General features: G+C 50.6%; 3 protein-coding genes and 1 non-coding gene across 4 annotated transcripts; 2 read left to right on the plus strand and 2 right to left on the minus strand.

The window, feature by feature from the left end:
- The first annotated feature begins 4,452 nt into the window (after positions 1 to 4,452).
- On the plus strand, positions 4,453 to 4,553 carry M431DRAFT_t112. The gene has a single exon. It is a non-coding gene; the product is annotated as a tRNA-Phe (tRNA).
- A 671-nt stretch (positions 4,554 to 5,224) lies between these two features.
- M431DRAFT_86843 (hypothetical protein) lies at positions 5,225 to 7,375 on the minus strand (the record flags this gene model as incomplete). The annotated part of the gene is made up of 8 exons (XM_024923723.1): positions 5,225 to 5,410; positions 5,468 to 6,053; positions 6,114 to 6,268; positions 6,329 to 6,694; positions 6,764 to 6,811; positions 6,875 to 6,957; positions 7,027 to 7,103; positions 7,218 to 7,375. The coding sequence occupies 8 exons, from the start codon at positions 7,373 to 7,375 to the stop codon at positions 5,225 to 5,227; spliced, it is 1,659 nt and encodes a 552-aa protein (XP_024773672.1).
- A 5,322-nt stretch (positions 7,376 to 12,697) lies between these two features.
- M431DRAFT_6252 (hypothetical protein) lies at positions 12,698 to 15,163 on the minus strand (the record flags this gene model as incomplete). The annotated part of the gene is made up of 2 exons (XM_024921616.1): positions 12,698 to 15,102; positions 15,154 to 15,163. The coding sequence occupies 2 exons, from the start codon at positions 15,161 to 15,163 to the stop codon at positions 12,698 to 12,700; spliced, it is 2,415 nt and encodes an 804-aa protein (XP_024773673.1).
- An 815-nt stretch (positions 15,164 to 15,978) lies between these two features.
- Positions 15,979 to 17,250, plus strand: M431DRAFT_87474 (hypothetical protein; the record flags this gene model as incomplete). Its single annotated transcript, XM_024923800.1, has 1 exon — positions 15,979 to 17,250. One exon carries the CDS (start codon positions 15,979 to 15,981, stop codon positions 17,248 to 17,250), a length of 1,272 nt encoding a protein of 423 aa, XP_024773674.1.
- Positions 17,251 to 17,270: the final 20 nt, after the last annotated feature.

Consider the following 17,270-nt stretch of genomic DNA (forward strand, 5'->3'; position numbering starts at 1 on the left):
ACCGAGCAGAATTTTTTTTTTTTTTTCCTTCCAAGTTACCAATAACGTTGAGCAGCACAACAGAAATGAAACGAACAAGAAGAAATGGAAAAGAAACAGACCAGGCAGAAGCTGTTGCTCCCATTACTAATGTCCGAAAAGGAAGAAAGATTAACTAACGGCGATAGTTGCCTTGGTCCGACAAGATCCAACAAAAACTACGTTAGCGTTCGCGTGGTGGCTGACTTCAAGCTTGTTTTCCCACTGCCTCTTTTTTTTTCGCAATTATTTCCATGAGTTCTTCTAAGCCAGCCAAGAAGCGGGGAGCAGATCTTCATCTGCCGGCGCCAAAATTGACTCGGCCTTTACTCGCCCGAGTCTCTCCAATTGGAGTCTTGAAGCCGCAGCAATAATCAGCCCGCATCTCCGATTCACTTTATGCCAAGCAGCCCAGCAGCCAAGCAATACGCGGAGCAAATCCGGGGTCCGTCTCTGTGTGGTTCTTTCAGGGACGACATCAAAAAATCGCAAAGTCCCAAATAGTACCAGTAAATTAAGAGAAGATAGACTCAATTAATCCTTTGCCACCATATCAACAGCAACGACCCGCCATCTGGATAAAACAGACGGCATCGGTCTTAGGCTGCAGCCACGTACGGGAGTGCACATGGACATGTAAGCAAAAAGGCGCCCGCCAAAATAGAACCCCAAAACCAACACGCATCAAAAGAGCGCCAATCTTTCGTCTCCCCTGCCCATCTCGGCGATGCCGCATATCGACGGCTGTTCGTTTAAATTCGGCCCAATTCGCAAAATACTGTACTTACTGTACACGTCCACTACCTTACTACAGAATGGCGTCTTGACAAACAATACACTATCCCTGTTCTGTTTGCCGAGATGGCGGATCTGGCAGGTTTGCTCAAAAGCTTCTTTTCTAGCATTGGAATAGAATGTCGCTTAAATCCAATACAGCCACGTGGAACCGGTCGACTATCGAATCCTCTTGGTTGCTCTGTAACTCATATCACAAGAGTATCTATCGGTGCGGCGTCAACGTTGACGATCCAGACCACGTCTTGATCCGCTAGTAGACAAAGCCTCACCCAAAAATCCATTGCTCGGCTCTCAGCAGGAAGCCCGCAGCTTCGTTAACAGAATCTACTTCATACTTGTTCCACAGGCTGGATACTCGCTGTGCCGAGACAACATGATATATGATGCTAATCTAGTGGTGCCCAGATTACATGTGTAGGCCGCCAGAGCCGTGGCCGTCGCACCGTCTTATTCATGGCCCGCTTCTCCGGTTGCACCAACCTGCTTTGCCATCAACTGTTGAGGAATCACTTCCTCCGCGGACTCGAGCTTAATAATCAAACCACCATTCTATTCATTATTCATTCAGCTTTCATTCAGCTGGCTCTAGAATAGCCGAGGGACCTGTGTTGTCGAGGCTTGAAGGAGTGTGTCCTTTGCCCCTTTTCACTCAATGTAGTACAACAGCCTGCATATTCAAGCATGACCTAGCCCATCCACCAATATTTTTAGAACCAATAGCAATATATGGCATCCCTGAAAGCTGAAAGCCACTCAATACATTGTCGTAACTCAACATGCAGGCCATTCTGAGTTGAGCTTCGGTCGGTCTCCTAGGCGCCTACGCGTGATTAAATGAATAGGAGAACAAGGCACGAATCTAGCATCTTAATAACGCTTATTTGTAACAGTGCCTCAATCTATGCATCCAGCATGTAAGCGTCTCATGATACACCGCGTTAAACACGTAGTTGCTCCGTCAGCGGAGCTTTCTGTCGTGGTCAATGCTGTGAATACTTCTTGGCAACGGCGAGCCACCTACAACCCAAGGCGATCTCCCATTATGACCTCGGAGGATTTCATACGTGAATTCTGCCATGTGAGCTCAACGTTACTGCATAACTGTTGTTGGATGATGCCAAGTGCGACCATTCTGTTGGAGTGACAGACAAGTGTCTATCTTGAGAACGCAAGGTAAAGTGAAAATTTTCAACGTACTAGGTATCTCACCAAGTACCCGCTGACGCTCAGACAACTTTGCATGATGCAACTAATATGGTGATCCCATTAGCAGAGTGCTTTAGAGTGCATAAAGATACCTTGAAGGGCGCGCCTTGTTGGCCGTGGTCCGTGTCCAGGAGGATTGAGCATCATCACGGCAGGCCACATCCGTAGTGCACGGCGAGTTATGTAATTCCCATTCAACATATTACGAAATAGAGATCCTATCTCACAGCTTCCGCGTATTGTCGGGGTTATTCAGGGCAGAAGCGTATGTCGGTACGCAACGTAGCTGCCTCGGCAATTCGCAGTGATGAGGACGAGGGATATCGGAACCAAACCCTAGTTTCATGACAGATCTTCGCGAGGTGATTCATAAAGATGACAGGGTAGATGTGGCAATGATGTGGAATGTCCATCTCGTTGACCTTCCTACGGAGTACTCGTTCGTGTGTTTGGAAGCGGCTGGCATATTAGGGCCCGTACTTTGGAAGGATTGCCAGTGGTATGACAATCCCTGGTTTATATATAGGTATACTCCGTACGTGATCACCTACTTCAAAGGATCTTGCCGTGTGCCTTTGGTCGTAGTGACCTTTCATCGTCATTACTGCGATTACGATGGAATCGTGTATGGTACAGCTTTAGCTAAGTCTAAGTCGAGCATTTCCGCTGGTGCTCTTCGCCCAATAACCAAAATTCCACCTCAGCTAGGCTATTATGACAAAAGGCCATCTTCTTGAAAATATGTTACAAAATACTGCACAAAGCTATACCGTGGTCACATTTTCCTAGATGTTGAAAGTATGGTCAACTGGAGGGCTGAGGCAGCCATCCGGAACCGACAGCATCTTACATGACATTTCATCTTTTCATTCACACCTATTCAGCTTTATCTAGGTTGAAACCTAAATTTCTTAACCTCTCCTACTGAATATGATACATTCTACCCATAAATATAAAAATTGGTCCCAAAAGGAGAGAGTTTGAAAGAAATTCACGGTAAATCATAGAGACAGTCCTATTGAAGTAGATTGCAAATAACAGGCCCAGAAATAGAGTAAGTGTACCATTGTGTCTAGAAACTTGTGAAATTAATTTAGGACTCTAGAACTCTCAGCTCTGCACGGAAAATGACATAAAGTGTGAGCTGGCACGGAAGCAGGCTTCGGGCTAGAATTAGCTAGCAATGCAGATGGCCACGTTTCGTTGAGCTGCTTAAGAAAGCAACCTCAAGTCGAGTTAATAGACATATGCCAAGGTCAATCTGCAATTTGGCCTGGACGGACCGACAACCACGGGAGGCGTGGATTCTGGCTGCTCAGACGTGGTAGTTGACAAAACTTGGCTGCGCGAAGACTCAGCTAACGCGACATACTACACAGCTGACAGACCAAATGCTGTTATACGAGGGGTCGATGGTTTGATAAAACTCACTGAGAAAGCTAAATTTGACTTCTATATGCTGGGCGCCAAAGGAGATACACCGGTGATGCTGCATTTTCAGACGGATGCATGCTTAAAACAGAGTCTCAAGCCGAACATACTGCTGGGGACTAACTTTATGCATCGATATGGCATCAACTCGATAGTAGCCGATTTGTCAGTGCGCCAACGGTTCTCATGGCCTTTGCCTCTGCGTTCTTCACTGCCGTCTCGTCCCTTTCCCGATTGATGAGGTACAGTTGGTAGATGCCTATGCGCAGTTTTGCTCTCGTGGCCGATTTCATCTTGTTGTCTGTGTGCAGCAACATCTTCATCTCAAGCAGTACCGTCTTCGGTGGTCCCTCAGCTTACCACTGCTGTCGTCCGGGTTGCTCCTCAGTCACCGTCCATTCTTCTTCCTCGTTGTCCTCCGTTAAGTAGAACTATAAACTCCAGTCAGGTAGCCAGATAGTTGTTAAAACCATCTTACGCGCACCTTCTATCTTTCCAAGTCCCGAGTCATAACAAGGTTGGGGCATCCGTCCGAAGGCTAGATATTTCCCGACCAACGTACAGAAGTCATATCCAACTGTAACACTCATATTGATAAAGCGCCAATGTATTCACATATTCACAAATAAAATTAATCGAACACACCAACAACCGGATTCTCAATACCCACATCAAAACGCATCTCATTTCCCACATCTCGCCATCCCAATACCAACACCACCGACCAAAAACCCATATCTCACTAACATTGGCATTCAACAATCCAACAATAACACAAACCCAACACCCCAAGACATCATCTCCAAAAAAGAAACTTCATATTCCAATTTTAACTCTAGTTATAATTCCAATACCAATTCCAATTCCCTCCAACAACACATCTTAAAAGCCAGCTCTGCAAACTAATTCCACCTCATCCAAATCATCTCGCAAGTTCACCCAACTCAGCGTATCACAAGCCCCACGTATAAGCAGTAAAAAGAACCGACAAATCAACTTGCGACCTTAGCTCAGCTGGGAGAGCGTCAGACTGAAGTCTTACAACTCCAGTCATCTTAATTGACATCTGAAGGTCGTGTGTTCGATCCACACAGGTCGCATGTTTTTTTTGTGCCTTTTTTCAAACTCCAGTCCTCATCATCATCCTTTTTTTTTGTTCCTCTTCAGAAACAAAACCGCTGCAAATGAAGTCAAATCTTATTAAAATACCAGGATGTTCACAATGCATCTATGTATCCAAGTCTATTTCCACGACGACAAACCATTCAAGACGCCACGCATGCTTATTAAGTTCACCGCGTGGTGGCGTCCATCACATCCCAATGCTTAACTCGACATCAACTCACTCCCCTTCCCGTACACACACACATATATATAGAAGAAATTACCAATACTCAATTATCGTTATCCTAATCCTTATCCAGAGCATGCCAGATAGAACCAAGGCGCGCGCACGCGCGAAAACTGTAATGAGAGAGACACACACACAGAGGGAGTGAAGCGATTATATACAGAAATACCCCATATCGTCAAGCCAGAAAAAATTAACAACCCTCTCCGGGATAGAGCTTATAAAACCAGTGTTGCCACATCCACAAGGTGCGAAAATAAAAAAGTGAATAGTTCCCGGGGGGCAAAAAAAAAATCGTATGTATATATTCAAGCTTCATTTTGTTCTTTAAGTTCCTTCACACACAACACGCCAGAATCACTTTAAAATAGCCAAGAATTATCGTTGCAGCAAATTCGAAGGGAGCGTCGCCCTATTGGTTTACTGGCCGGGGAGGCCAGTAGGAATGGGGAAGCGGCGTCCGCGCTGGGCAGCCTTCGCACGGTGCCTTGAGCGCTGGCCGTACTTGGGGAGCTGGTCGAGGGCGCTGGGCAGGGTGACGTTGGCGGTCTCGAGATCGATGGCAAGGCTGGGAACGCTCTCGAGGGGAATGCTCTGTCCGTCTTTCTACACGGTGTGTCAGTAAACTCTATACCTAAAAGCCGGTGTCGAATGTCAACTTACAGTGAGAATCTCAACTTCGATATCGCTGGAAAAGGCCTGGACGGCGTTGCGGCCGCCACTGTGCAGGAGACCCTCAATGGGGTTGTCGACGGTGAAACCACCGTTGACCAAGCCCTCTGCAGGGAGCTTCATGACAATCAAGCTGCCAGCCTTCTGGCCAGCGACGTAAACGTTGATTTCGCAAGGACGAGTCTCAATCTCGGTGACGTTGACGGAGATCTTGGCAAAGTAACGGGTCTTGATGAGGTCGGAGGCGCGGACCTCACGCTTGCCGGAGGAGTTGGGTCCGTACAGCTGGTTGATGATGGTGGTGACGCCGGACTTGATCTGGGCCTGGGTCTTGGACCAGTACTCGATACCCTTGTAGGAGTAACCCATGCCCTGGATGCTCTTGACGGTGTTGGAGGTGTGGAACTGGCCGTTGGCCTGGTAGAAAGGCTGCAGGGGAGAGTTGGGGGTGATGGTGGCTCCGGTCTTGCTGTTGAATCGGGACTGACCCTTGTAGGAGGCAGTGAAGATGGGCGAGTTGGGCATGATGGCCTCCCAGAAAGCCCACATGCGGTCGACGTTGGAGTGGTGCATGAAGCTACATTGCGTTGTCAGTTAATTTGCCCCGTATTCCATATTGCATGCTTTCCCAACTTACAACAGAGGGTCGAATCCAGAGTAGTCGGGAGCAAGGAACTGGTTGCCGCAAGCACCGTCCCAGTGGATGGCATTGTGGATCTGCTCAACGTTGATACCAGGTCCGCTGGTGGAAGCGAAATCGGCAAAGTTTTGAGAGTTGGTCAGAACGTCGTACTACGTTTCGTGTTAGTAAGAGCGCGCAGAGAGAAGGGGGAAAAACCCAGCAACACGTACAATCCAGGACTTGTAAGGGCGAGCAGCCAGGTTGGCGTTGGCGGTATTGGGGTAGTTCTGCTGAGGCGAAGGGCAGCGAATGGTGTGGTCTTGGCCTCCGCCGGTGAAGTCGCCGTAGGAGCCGGTCATGGCGATGTGAGGGTAGTAGAAGGTTCGGAGAGGGTTGGTGTAATCAACAGACTTGGTGCCGCTGCCGTTGGGAACGTTGATCTTGAGCGTGTTGGGGACGGTGCACGCAGGGACGGTGCTGTCGGCAGCCCAGTCCCAGTAGGGGGCTCGCAGGCTGGCCGCAGCCGCCTGGTACGTGGCGCGAACTGAGGCGGGATATCCATTGGCGATGCCCTTGGCGATGGAGACCAGAGCTTGCTATAAGGGAAGAGGTCAGCCTTTTTGCCCCCTTTGCGAGCACAAATGCAAGACACAGGATCGCCATACCTCGAAGAGCAAAACGTAAGGGCGGTGCCAGCTGATGAAGATGTCCTCCTAAACAACGGGTTAGAAGAGAGCCGACGGCAATTGTTTAGTTCAATGGTTAAAGAAACATACACCGTGAGGGCAGTATCCAACCCAGCCGTCTCCGGTCTTGGCTCCGGCCTTGTTGTACTCAATGTACGGTGCGCCGTGGATGCCTAACTGGTGTTACTAAAAGCTCCGAGAGTCATGTCACCTCGCGGGGAGGAAGAAGAAAGAAAGCTTACCGGCAATCTGGAAGAAGCTGTAAGGATCGTGGGAATCCAGCTTGGACATGTTATACATGGCCTGAACGTAGAGATCCCTATTACATGCAATGTGAGCCCCCGAACCAATTCGTCATATTTCCCACGTCTCCATGCGGCTGGAACATCCAATGGCTCATTTGTATTGGGCAGAGGGGTTCTCTCTCTCTTACCATTGCGGCCCCGATTTGACCAGGTCATTAATATTTTGTCTCAGCGGCACAGCAGCACCAGAAGCGACGGGAACACCAACGACGGGGATGTGTGTCGTGCCCTGTGCGAGTGAAACGGCGGCAAAAGCCAGTGCCGTGACGGAAGCTTGCAATAACATGATTGCGGTTTTGGGGGGATTTTTTCTAAAACAAAAAAAACGAGTGTGAGGGTTTTAGGGAGGGTTAAAAATAAAGAGTGAACGAGGAGAATCGCGAAAGGCAAGAGGGTGGATAGAATCCGAAGCGAGAGACAAGAAAAAAGAAGAGGCGCGCCCCTTGTAGGAAAGTAATGGAATGAAAGCGAGTTCCCTTCCCTAAAGCAAGGTCGGTTCTTCCTGGGTACGGGAGGTGTGTGCAAACGACCGGAGGTTGGTATATATAACTACCAACAAGAGCGTATTACCTATTATAATACCATGTACGGTAGTAATAGGGATAGAGCGGGAGGGATTCGCCAGGACGGTCAGGGGTGGGCAAAAGCAGCAGGCTTGACGTTTTGTATTATTTTATTTGCTTTGGGCTTCTTGGGATTAGTTGCCGGATCGTCCACCCCACTCACACGAGCAACACAGGGTCGAATCCTACAGAGATACATGACTGGTACGAGTACAGCATGGCTACTCGTGCAAGGCGCCGGGAACTCGGTAGCAGGCAGACAGGCTGATGGTGGGAAGAGAGAGAGAGTCGATGATGGCTCGTCCTCGTGCTCCACGCCGTTCGTTGGCCTGCCTTGCCCTCCTCCCTGTTCAGCATGGCCGGCCTCCATCATCCCTGACTGCTGTATTCTTTTTTCGTCTTCTTCTTCTCTCATCGTTTCGGCGTCCCACGCGGCAGAGAGAGCCAGTACAAGGCCAGTACTCGTACCTTGTCAAGGGAGGGAAAGCGAAAAGGGATGTGGCCTCCTTCGTGGAGACACTTTTGGAGCAGCGCCACGCCGAGCTTTGGGGGCTCCATTCAGTCCAATCCAATCCCATCCAATGCAAACAAAGTACAGTCCCGGTACAGTAGCATCAGGCCAGGGCTGGACACGATACGAGGCCCATGATCCAATCCAACAGCTTCCCAGCCCGGTTCCAGCCTGGATTGGGGCTTAGTGCCAGGGCCCGGAACAGGCGCCGTCGAAACGTCCCAGGCCAGAAGTGGGAATTGCCAGGCGTCCGAGGAGATTTCAGGGCAGCGGTGGTGTGCGGGGAGGCTCCATTGTTTTCTTCAGGGCCCAGAAGAAACAGAAACTTGGTCGCTTTCTCGCGCGCCAAAGATCGGACGGACGTGACGGGCCTGGGCTGGGCGCGATGAGAGCGATGCGCTGGCCTGAGACACGGTCGCCGGCGAAGCGCCGACCAGCTTACGGCGTGCTTTTGGTATGTACAGATAGACGGTCCTCGTACCCGTGCCCTTTGTAGGCGCCTGGAAAGGAACGTACGATCTTGATGCTGATCTTTGTTCAGCTCTATTGTTGTACGGAAATAAGGCTCATATCCCAATGCTTGAAGCCTTGAGAAGGGGTTTTGCTGCTCCCTTGGGCATAGTGCCGAGAGCCGACAAGTTGCAGATGACAGGCCAGGGATACTGTAAGCCGAGAGCCATTCAGGGAGAGACAACTGCATTGTTAAGTTTTTTTTTTTAGTTTATTCCCGAGCCAAAGCTTCGAGTTATGCTTGACCGTGCCAAGCCCGTCAGCATTAAAAGTAGTAGTAGTAATAGCAAGAGAGTGGTCTTCAGCTCTTGTGGACTCTCTTCCATAGCAGCAACAAACACCAAAACAACCGGATGGCATTCCTCGGATATACATCAATGGGTCTCTCTGCACATGTAACTGTGCGGTACTCGTACTCGATGCGCGCCATCCAGCTAGCAGTGCAGCCACCGCATGTCGGACAGCATGGATGGAACCTTGAACCTTGGCCACGGCAATGCAAGCGATGGCAAAGGGCGGGCATGGATGGTCACAGCGTCCAGTCTCCATCTCCGCCTCCTCACCGTCTGTCGATCCCACTGATGTGTTTGTTTTGTGTCGCTATGCTTTTTTGTTCGTCATGTTATGCAAGCATGTGATGGAACTGGTAGGGCGTATGGTATTAGTCGAGGGAGAAGCTCAGCTTCAGCTCCAGCTCCAGATTAGACCCGTAGATGCCTCGACTGAACTGAACATGCTCCGATAGTTGCAAATTAGCGCGATTGCAGCATGCAGTGCTACTCTGCCGCATCGCGAATGATTCGATTCCACTGCATATCGGCCGTGCGCGTGATAATTTTAGAAGCACAGAGTTAAAATTGTAAAATTACCTACTCGTACCTACGCACGCAAACGCAGCGTGGTGGCGCTATTCTGGGCTTTTTGGTTTTGGTGCCTGGCTGGGTCTCGGGACCGGCACCGTCGGAGGGACCGATTTTTTTGCACAGACTATCAAGCAATAGTTTACGGAATCGAAGCTCCAGTGGAAGATGAAGACACTAGATGGCGTTTTTTTAATTTATTAAACCTCGAATGGCGAACGGCAATACGAAAGAAAAGGGTTGCCATCTGCAAGCATCATCTCTGTTCTGTTTGCTGGCTGGCTGTAAAGGGCTATCCGTATTCTGCCATTTTCATTCTTCGATTCCATCCCAAGGTAGCACTACTAACCACTAGACTCGAGGGCCAACTGAATCATCATGCTACCTTGCAGTCAAGAGTTTGCACCAACTGAGATCCGTCACCGTCACGCTAGTTAAAAACCAAGATGAACTTTCTTTCCTTCTTTTCTCTCTTCGTTCTTGTTATAACACCGTCGCGTGTACTCGCACTCCGCAGTTCTCCCCCCTACCGCGCTTGTCTAAGACAACGACCCACGCCAACCGAACACTAACGGGCCAAAGTGGCTGAAGGATCTGAACCCAGGCTGTCATCTGGAAAAAGCCCTGTCGTGTTTTTCCCGCCAGTGCACTCGTAGCGAAGTGCTTTTCATTCATTTAGTCATTTACAGTCAGGTGGACGAAGCCTTGCATCAGCGCCCCTTGGGGAATTCGCCGGCTTACTCGTACCAAGCTTTGGACAAATCATGACCATTGATTGGGATGCTCGTCTCTTCAATGGTGAACAAACATGTAAGATTCAGTAAATCTCAGGGGAAACAGCGCGGCTATGCAGCGTCATTGGCTGCCTCTACTTACGGGGTACATAACCAAACAGCCTCGGGATTGCCTGAACGGACTGAGCCGCTGCCAATTGGCTGCAATCTCGCCCACGGGCATGAAACGGGAATCCGGCCATTCTCAAAACTGATCCCAGCAGGGCCACATGCACACCCATTGTAAGAAACAAGCAGATACGGAGTAGCACTCGCAATATTCCGGATTGGGGGGCCCTGTCACTGCCCATGAAAGGCACGTCAATCGCAATCATCTAGAAGCCCGCTGGAAAATAAAATCTCCTGGCCTCTCTTCGCTTACGGTTGGCCATTACTCCGTACCGCCGATTAGTATTACCCCATACAATGGAGTCCATGGTATATTTCAGTGATCTCGACGATGCATTCCATATTGCAGCCATCGAGAAGCAGCGCTCTCACCCTACAATTAAATACATACATCTGATCTCCTATTACTCCGTACAGTACTAAGCAGTCATCCGAGCCTATCCATGTACAGCAGGTCCCATTGCATAAAGGGAAAGCCTCCTGCTCCCTCAATGCCTCTCTCCCCCACCCGCTTGGACAACAAATACGAACTGACGAAATTGCGTGTAACAGAATTTCAACCCCCCAAACCAGGTACCTCCAATGCATGCAAACCGAGATCCCAGCTTCGAACATGAAACTTATTATTACCAATCGCACATCCTCTTTTCCAGTCATCTCGCTGCTTTATTTTTGTTTTCTCTTCGTATTTGGCGGTTCCCAATATGGTATCAATCATCGCATCATCTCCTCCCTCGAGAATAAATCCCACACAGGCTGCCCTACTTCGCATGTCCAAGCTGAACTCTATCACGAATAACATGATCACCTTCAGCTGAACAACGTGCATCCAACCTATCCCGCATGTAGCTTCGTCAACTCCCGATCTTATGCACAACTACATCAACAAGACCCAGAAAAATATAATGGAAATTACAGCTGCCGCTACCCCTCACGGTGGCAAAGCCTTCCCGCGCCTTTGTGTTGTTGTTTTTTCCCTTATTCTCAAGCCATACTCAATCCCTTTAAGCTTACATCGTATTACCTCCATCCCCTCCGCTTCGTGGCGCCAGTAGTTCGCCCAGCTTCTCTTCCTAAACCTCTGTTGCCTCTGCCTCACCGTTTCTTGTGGCGTTATCAAGCAGACAGTTTTACCTTATTCACCGGTGAACTAACGCACGCCACCTCCATAAAAGCCCATTCAATTGTTCAAGCTGTGGCATCCCCCTCCACGTGAAGTGTCCACCCATCAAGCAACATGCTTTTTCCCCCATCCCCAGCCTCGCTAGTTTCTAAACTTGACGTCAAAGACTCCAGCGAAACTTGTATCCATCGGGTTGTGATCGTCTTGGTCATACGAAATACTCGAGCGCTATTCCACAGCAGGGAGAGAAAGAGACTCAGCTATTTTCGTCCTTCCCTCGGGCGGCTTGCCGGATGGATGACTCGTATAAAGGAGCGGTAAAAGGTGTGGTATGACGGCAAAAACACTTGCACGTGGTGATGTCAAGAACACGCTTTCCAGCCACGATACACCGCCTTAGTTGGTCGAGAAACGCTCTTTAGCCACGATACACTGCCTTAGCTGGTGTCAAGAACACGCTCTCTAGCCATGATACACTGCCTTAGCTGGCTGGGAGGCACACGGCACAAAGTTGGACCCAAAGAGCCGCTGCCCAATTGCACTCTAGGGAATCAAATCGACCTGTCGGAGAGAAACACGCAACGTAGTGCCAGAAGGATTGCCAAGTCCATCTCCCCTCTTAACCTTAATCAACTCTTCTCATCGTCACACAGCAACACGAGCGAAGCGCCAAGTACGCCCGTGGTACCATCGTGACCAACCAAGGCCGCCTAAGAGACAAAAACACAGCGTCGAAATATGCACAACATATCGTATTCTGGAAAATACATGACCATCCTAAAGCCTAAAAAGAAAACAGTCCTATCCTTACTCCTCTTATCTCGTACAGCAAAACTGTGTGAGGTTCAGCTCACCCAGATCTTCTTGGCCCCAAGACCCCTCTCCGCCATATTCCGCCAGTCCATTCAAAGAAACAAAGGAAAACTAAAGTAAAAACAAAGGGAAATACCTCGGGGCAAGCTGTAGTACCCGTAGAAAAATGTGCCTAAAACTACACAATGCTATTGATGCCACAAAACCCCAAATTTCCCTGTCCATGCCTTGTATTGTATATGGTAGTCATAACGTCGTTGATGCCGCCCCAATACGCCCAAAAGGTGACTGTTGCTGTGGCCTGGCTCGAATAAGCCGCCGTTGGCCTACCTCACAATGACCAGCTCGTCTTCGTCATCGTCATCTTGAAGAAGAACTTGTCGGTCGGCTAGGTTCTTCTCGGCCAGGTTGCCAAAGCTCTCGCGACCAGCCTCCCGGATGCCCTTTTCCGTCACAAACCGCGTCTTCTTCCTGAGTGGTGGTTGCTCTGGCTTGAGTTTCTCTCCATCTTTCATGCTCGATAGCTTGTCCTTTAACGCGCCGCCCCATCCAAGGCCAGATGGTCTGCTGTAGGTCGTGCTGCTGCTATTGACACTGTTACTCCGGGTAAGGGATCCGGGCTGAGAGCTGCCGGTCCGTTTCCTCTTGACTGGGCTGAGGTGAATGTCTCGGGCCCTGTCTAAGAGACCGAGAGTGACTGCATCTGGTTTTGCAGGTTCGGCAAAGGGATCGTCTGAGTTGAATAACTGTTGGCTCGAGCTCATGCTGCTGGGCGGTGTTGGGCCGCCTGCGTCGATTCGTGATCCTGAACGTTGCATGTACTCTTTTCCGGCGGCATTACCGACCTGGCCGAGCTTCTTCATCATCTCGCGTTCCTTTTCTTTGGCTTCCATATTTCGTCGTAGAAATTCTGCCTTGTCCTTTCGATCTGAAGGATCTCGGTCCTTGTCGTCAATAAGATCCGCGGCCGTGTGTCCTTTTGCTACATACCAGTGCGTTTTTGTTTCCCAGTCGTAGTTGTTGGGCTTCTTCTTGTCCGGTATAGATATCTCTGCCGAGTTTTTACCCTTAAAACGAATGCCACCACCACCACCAAACCCGCTTGAGTTGACTTCCATGCGTGTTGATCGTTGTTTTCTGATGGCTTCATTGGAGTGAAACTCGCAGTATTGAGTCCGTTTCTTGTTCACCCAAGATCTGCACATTTCTCCATCTTTCTTGATCGACTGGCAGAAGCCCAAGTCACGGGCTGATCCGATTTCGAGAATTGTATCTTCATCAGAGTTGATGACCAAGCTGAAGCGTCCCGTGTCTTGTCTTCCGGGTGGTGGCGGCATCACGTTGGGGTTGAGAATGGCGACAACGGTGCCTTCGGTAAGCTTCCAGTATCTAGTGAAGCCAGAGTTGAATAGAAATAGATCGAGTTCGTACTCCAGGTCAACCAGAGTCAGCACCATGTATTTGCCGCGGTCCTCCGCCTTCTGCCCGTTCTTGCCCGCGGCAGGCTTGTGTGCTCGAGGCTCTGATTTCTTGGCCACAATCGCAAAGACGACAATGTCTTCTTCGACCTCTGGCAGGGCAAAATCGGGAGCCTTGACCTCACGTAAAAGATCTTTGACATTGAAGACCTTCTTGCCGGACACATGCCTTGCAACAACTCGATGAGGTAGTATCCGTTTCGAAAGATGCATGCTGGAGTAAGGCTCAAACGCGCCCTGCTCCTCTGTGGAAGCGTCGCTGGTGGCCACACTGTTGGCCACGCTGTTCTGCCGTTCTCGACGCGACGATGTAATTGGAGGATTGAGGTCCCTTTCTGCGGCGGTACGCAGATCAGATACTGTGCTGGTCCGCTGTAACGCTGAGGCGACTGATTTCTGCTTGCCCAAGACCTCGTCTCTGCTAAAAGACGGGGCTTGCAAAGGCACGTCGGGAATATCAACGGCGTTTTTCTTATACTCTTCCATTTCCTCCTTGCCAATTTCAAACGCACTGGTTCTCAACTTTGATATCCTCTCTTGCCTCTCGGCGCGAGACTTTTCTTCCGACCTCGCCGACGCCAGGCGCTCATTGAAACTGAGCGGCCGGTACTCTTCTTCAGGCGATCTTGTTCCTGACGGGCTGGCGGCCTTGGACCTCTGAAGATAGCCTCGTTGAGCGGCTGAATCGCCGCTTGTTGTCTTCCGAAAGCTTGGGGCGCGTTTCAGTGATATGTCCTTTGCCCGCAAGCCCTTGTCGATCCCCAGCAGAACCCTACTCGGTGATTTTGGGTCCGACATTGGTTGTACTTTTCTGACGGGAGACGCAGGCACCACCTTGCTCTGTGATGAAGGCCTGGGATTGTCGGACACTGGTGTCGTTCCACGGATGGCGCGTTGAGGTTGCATGACTGCCGCAGCCGAGTTTGAGCGGGAATGCCTCACGGCGGCCCTACCCTGAGCGGCAGACTCCTTGGCCTTTTGAAGCCTCTTCAGCTTGAGGCGAGCCTGAATCTCTTGCAGCTTCAGCTGGAGCGTCTCCTCATCGTCGTCTTCGTCATCATCATCCATTTGTTCCTGGAGCGCCCCGGACCGCGCCATGACCGAGGCCATAGCCCTGCTGCTGCTGCGGGATGGAGAAGGTGAGGGGGAAGTCTGATTCATCATTTCTCGGTAGCGCTCGCGACCTTTAGGGGTGCTCATGAGGGCTTCGTGGGGCGATCGAGGCGGCCAAGAGGCTTCTGGCTCTTGCGGTCCTGGCAGGCGGTCAGTCGCGATTGGCAGCCGTCGAGGCGAGGGCCACTTACCGTGGGCCATGATGAAGGTGGATTGTTTGCAGCAAAGTGCTCCGTCCACTGCTATGCTATGCTGTGCCTCTGCCCAACCACCCCCGGGGATTCTCTCAGGTACGACAAGGCAGGGCACCGGCAGCTGGCCCTGGCTATGATCCGTCAGCGCCTGGGGCCATACGGAGGCGGCGGGCTGATGCGGCCGCAGGTGAGGGAGGTTTGCTTCGATCAGGCCTGCGACACGGCTAATGGGCGGGGAGACGAGCAGCAGGCGGACGAGGCGAGACAGGGGATTGGTTCGAACGAGAAGCTCAAGATGCGATGCTGGACAGAGCAGCGATGAAAGATACAAGCGCAAGTCAGCACAAGTCAGCACAAGTAAAGCTACTGGCCGTCGTGTCGCTGTCTCGTCACAAGTCCAACTTGAGGCTTAGAGTTATGGATCCTAGAAAATGATGCGCTGGTTGGGCAGCCGATAAGGCTTGGGACACGCACAAATCGGTGGAGATCCGATAGTGGCTGCTTGGCTGGCTGAGGTGGAGCCGCTGCTACATTAGTAAAACGCGGGACTGGCGCAAAAAACGCGTGAAGGCGCGTCGCTTTTGACTTTGGCAGGGGTTTGGAAGGGTGATCTCGTGCGAATTAATGCGACAGCAGAGCGGCCGTTTTCCAGGATACAGAAGCTTGATACTGCGTTGAAATTGCTTTGTTTTGCTCTATTTGCCTCTTCTAGGAATCGCGCAAACTTTATCTTCAGTTGGGATCCAACAAGAACATCAATTGGGATCAATTGGTCCTTTCTCTCCAGGATATACAGCTCCAGCTCGACATCAGACTCCCGCCATGGCTCGGACACGATCAACGAAGCCCTCAGCGGCGGCGGCGGCAGAAGATTCCCAAACCTCAAAATCAACATCCTCAATAGCCCTCGTCCCCCATACCGGCGAATCTCCCAAGGTCTTCATCTTCCCCACCAAAGCGACTCCCGAGGCTCGCATTGTCACACTCCCCAACCCTCGAACCTCTCAGCCCTCGCGATATCTCGTGTGTCCCGAAACCGGCATCTACGAATTCACAAAAGTAGCGGCGCCGAAGAATGTACCGCGAAGCTGGCTTATCGAAGCTGCCCCGGCCTCCAATGACGCCCAGGTGACCATGGGATCAGACCTCTTCGTGGCAACCGCCATAGATCCCCTTTTCTTGGTTTTGCCCGCGTTGGCCGACGCAAAGGCATCAAAAGGATCGGATGAACCGAAGCGACTGTTCTTGTCTAGCGACGATCACTTGGACAAGCTGCCGCAAGAGAGCTCGCACCTGTCCGAAATTCTGCGCTGGGACACGACACGGCAATTGATAGAAAACCGGATGGGCGCAGTTTGCGATACGGTCGAGGCTGGAGATGAGCGCATGTTTCGGTTGAATGAGAAAAAGCTCTTGGATGTCGTTTTGCAAAAGGCCAAGAGGATGAGTGAGAGTGGTCTACCGCCTAGTATGGAAGAGAAGTTTGTGAAAAAGGTTCTTGAAGCACCGCTTATGCACAGAGTGGTGCGGACTGCAGACAGTCAAGTCAACGGCAGCACCGATTCTGGAACCTCCACCCCACAGCCTGATGCAGCAACATCTCAGTCTACAGTATCAACCACAGAGACTGATGCTTCGTCCATGTCTCAAGCAAGCACCGCTGCGACATCTGTTGCTGGAGAGCAAGCAGAGGAGAGCATCGTTAGCGCTCTAGAAGCCTCCCCAGAAATCGTCAAACAGCAAAGGCTAAAGACTGCCTTTGGGTTCATTTGCGCAAGCTACGTGACCCCAGCGCTGGCAGATAATATCCAGCGGAGCTTGACAGGGCCAGATGGGCCGGTGGATTTCTCTCTCTTGAAAGACTATCTCGCGAGCCTCGAAAAGCTGCGATCAGAAACCATGGCAGTGAGGGCTCAGGACTATTCTCGCAAACGAAACCTGGATGAGGAAGAGGACGAGGCTCGAATGGAGAAGAAGAGGAAGCTTGAAGAAGAGAAGAAGAAAAAGGCAAGCGAGAGCCGTGCAGTCCGAGAGCTGAAAAAGGTTAACACGAGCGGGATGAAGAAACTCAGTCACTTTTTCCAGAAAAAATAGTGTCAACAGCATTAAAAAGA

This window comes from Trichoderma harzianum, assembly GCF_003025095.1.
Source record: "Trichoderma harzianum CBS 226.95 unplaced genomic scaffold M431scaffold_7, whole genome shotgun sequence".
Lineage (NCBI taxonomy): Eukaryota > Fungi > Ascomycota > Sordariomycetes > Hypocreales > Hypocreaceae > Trichoderma > Trichoderma harzianum.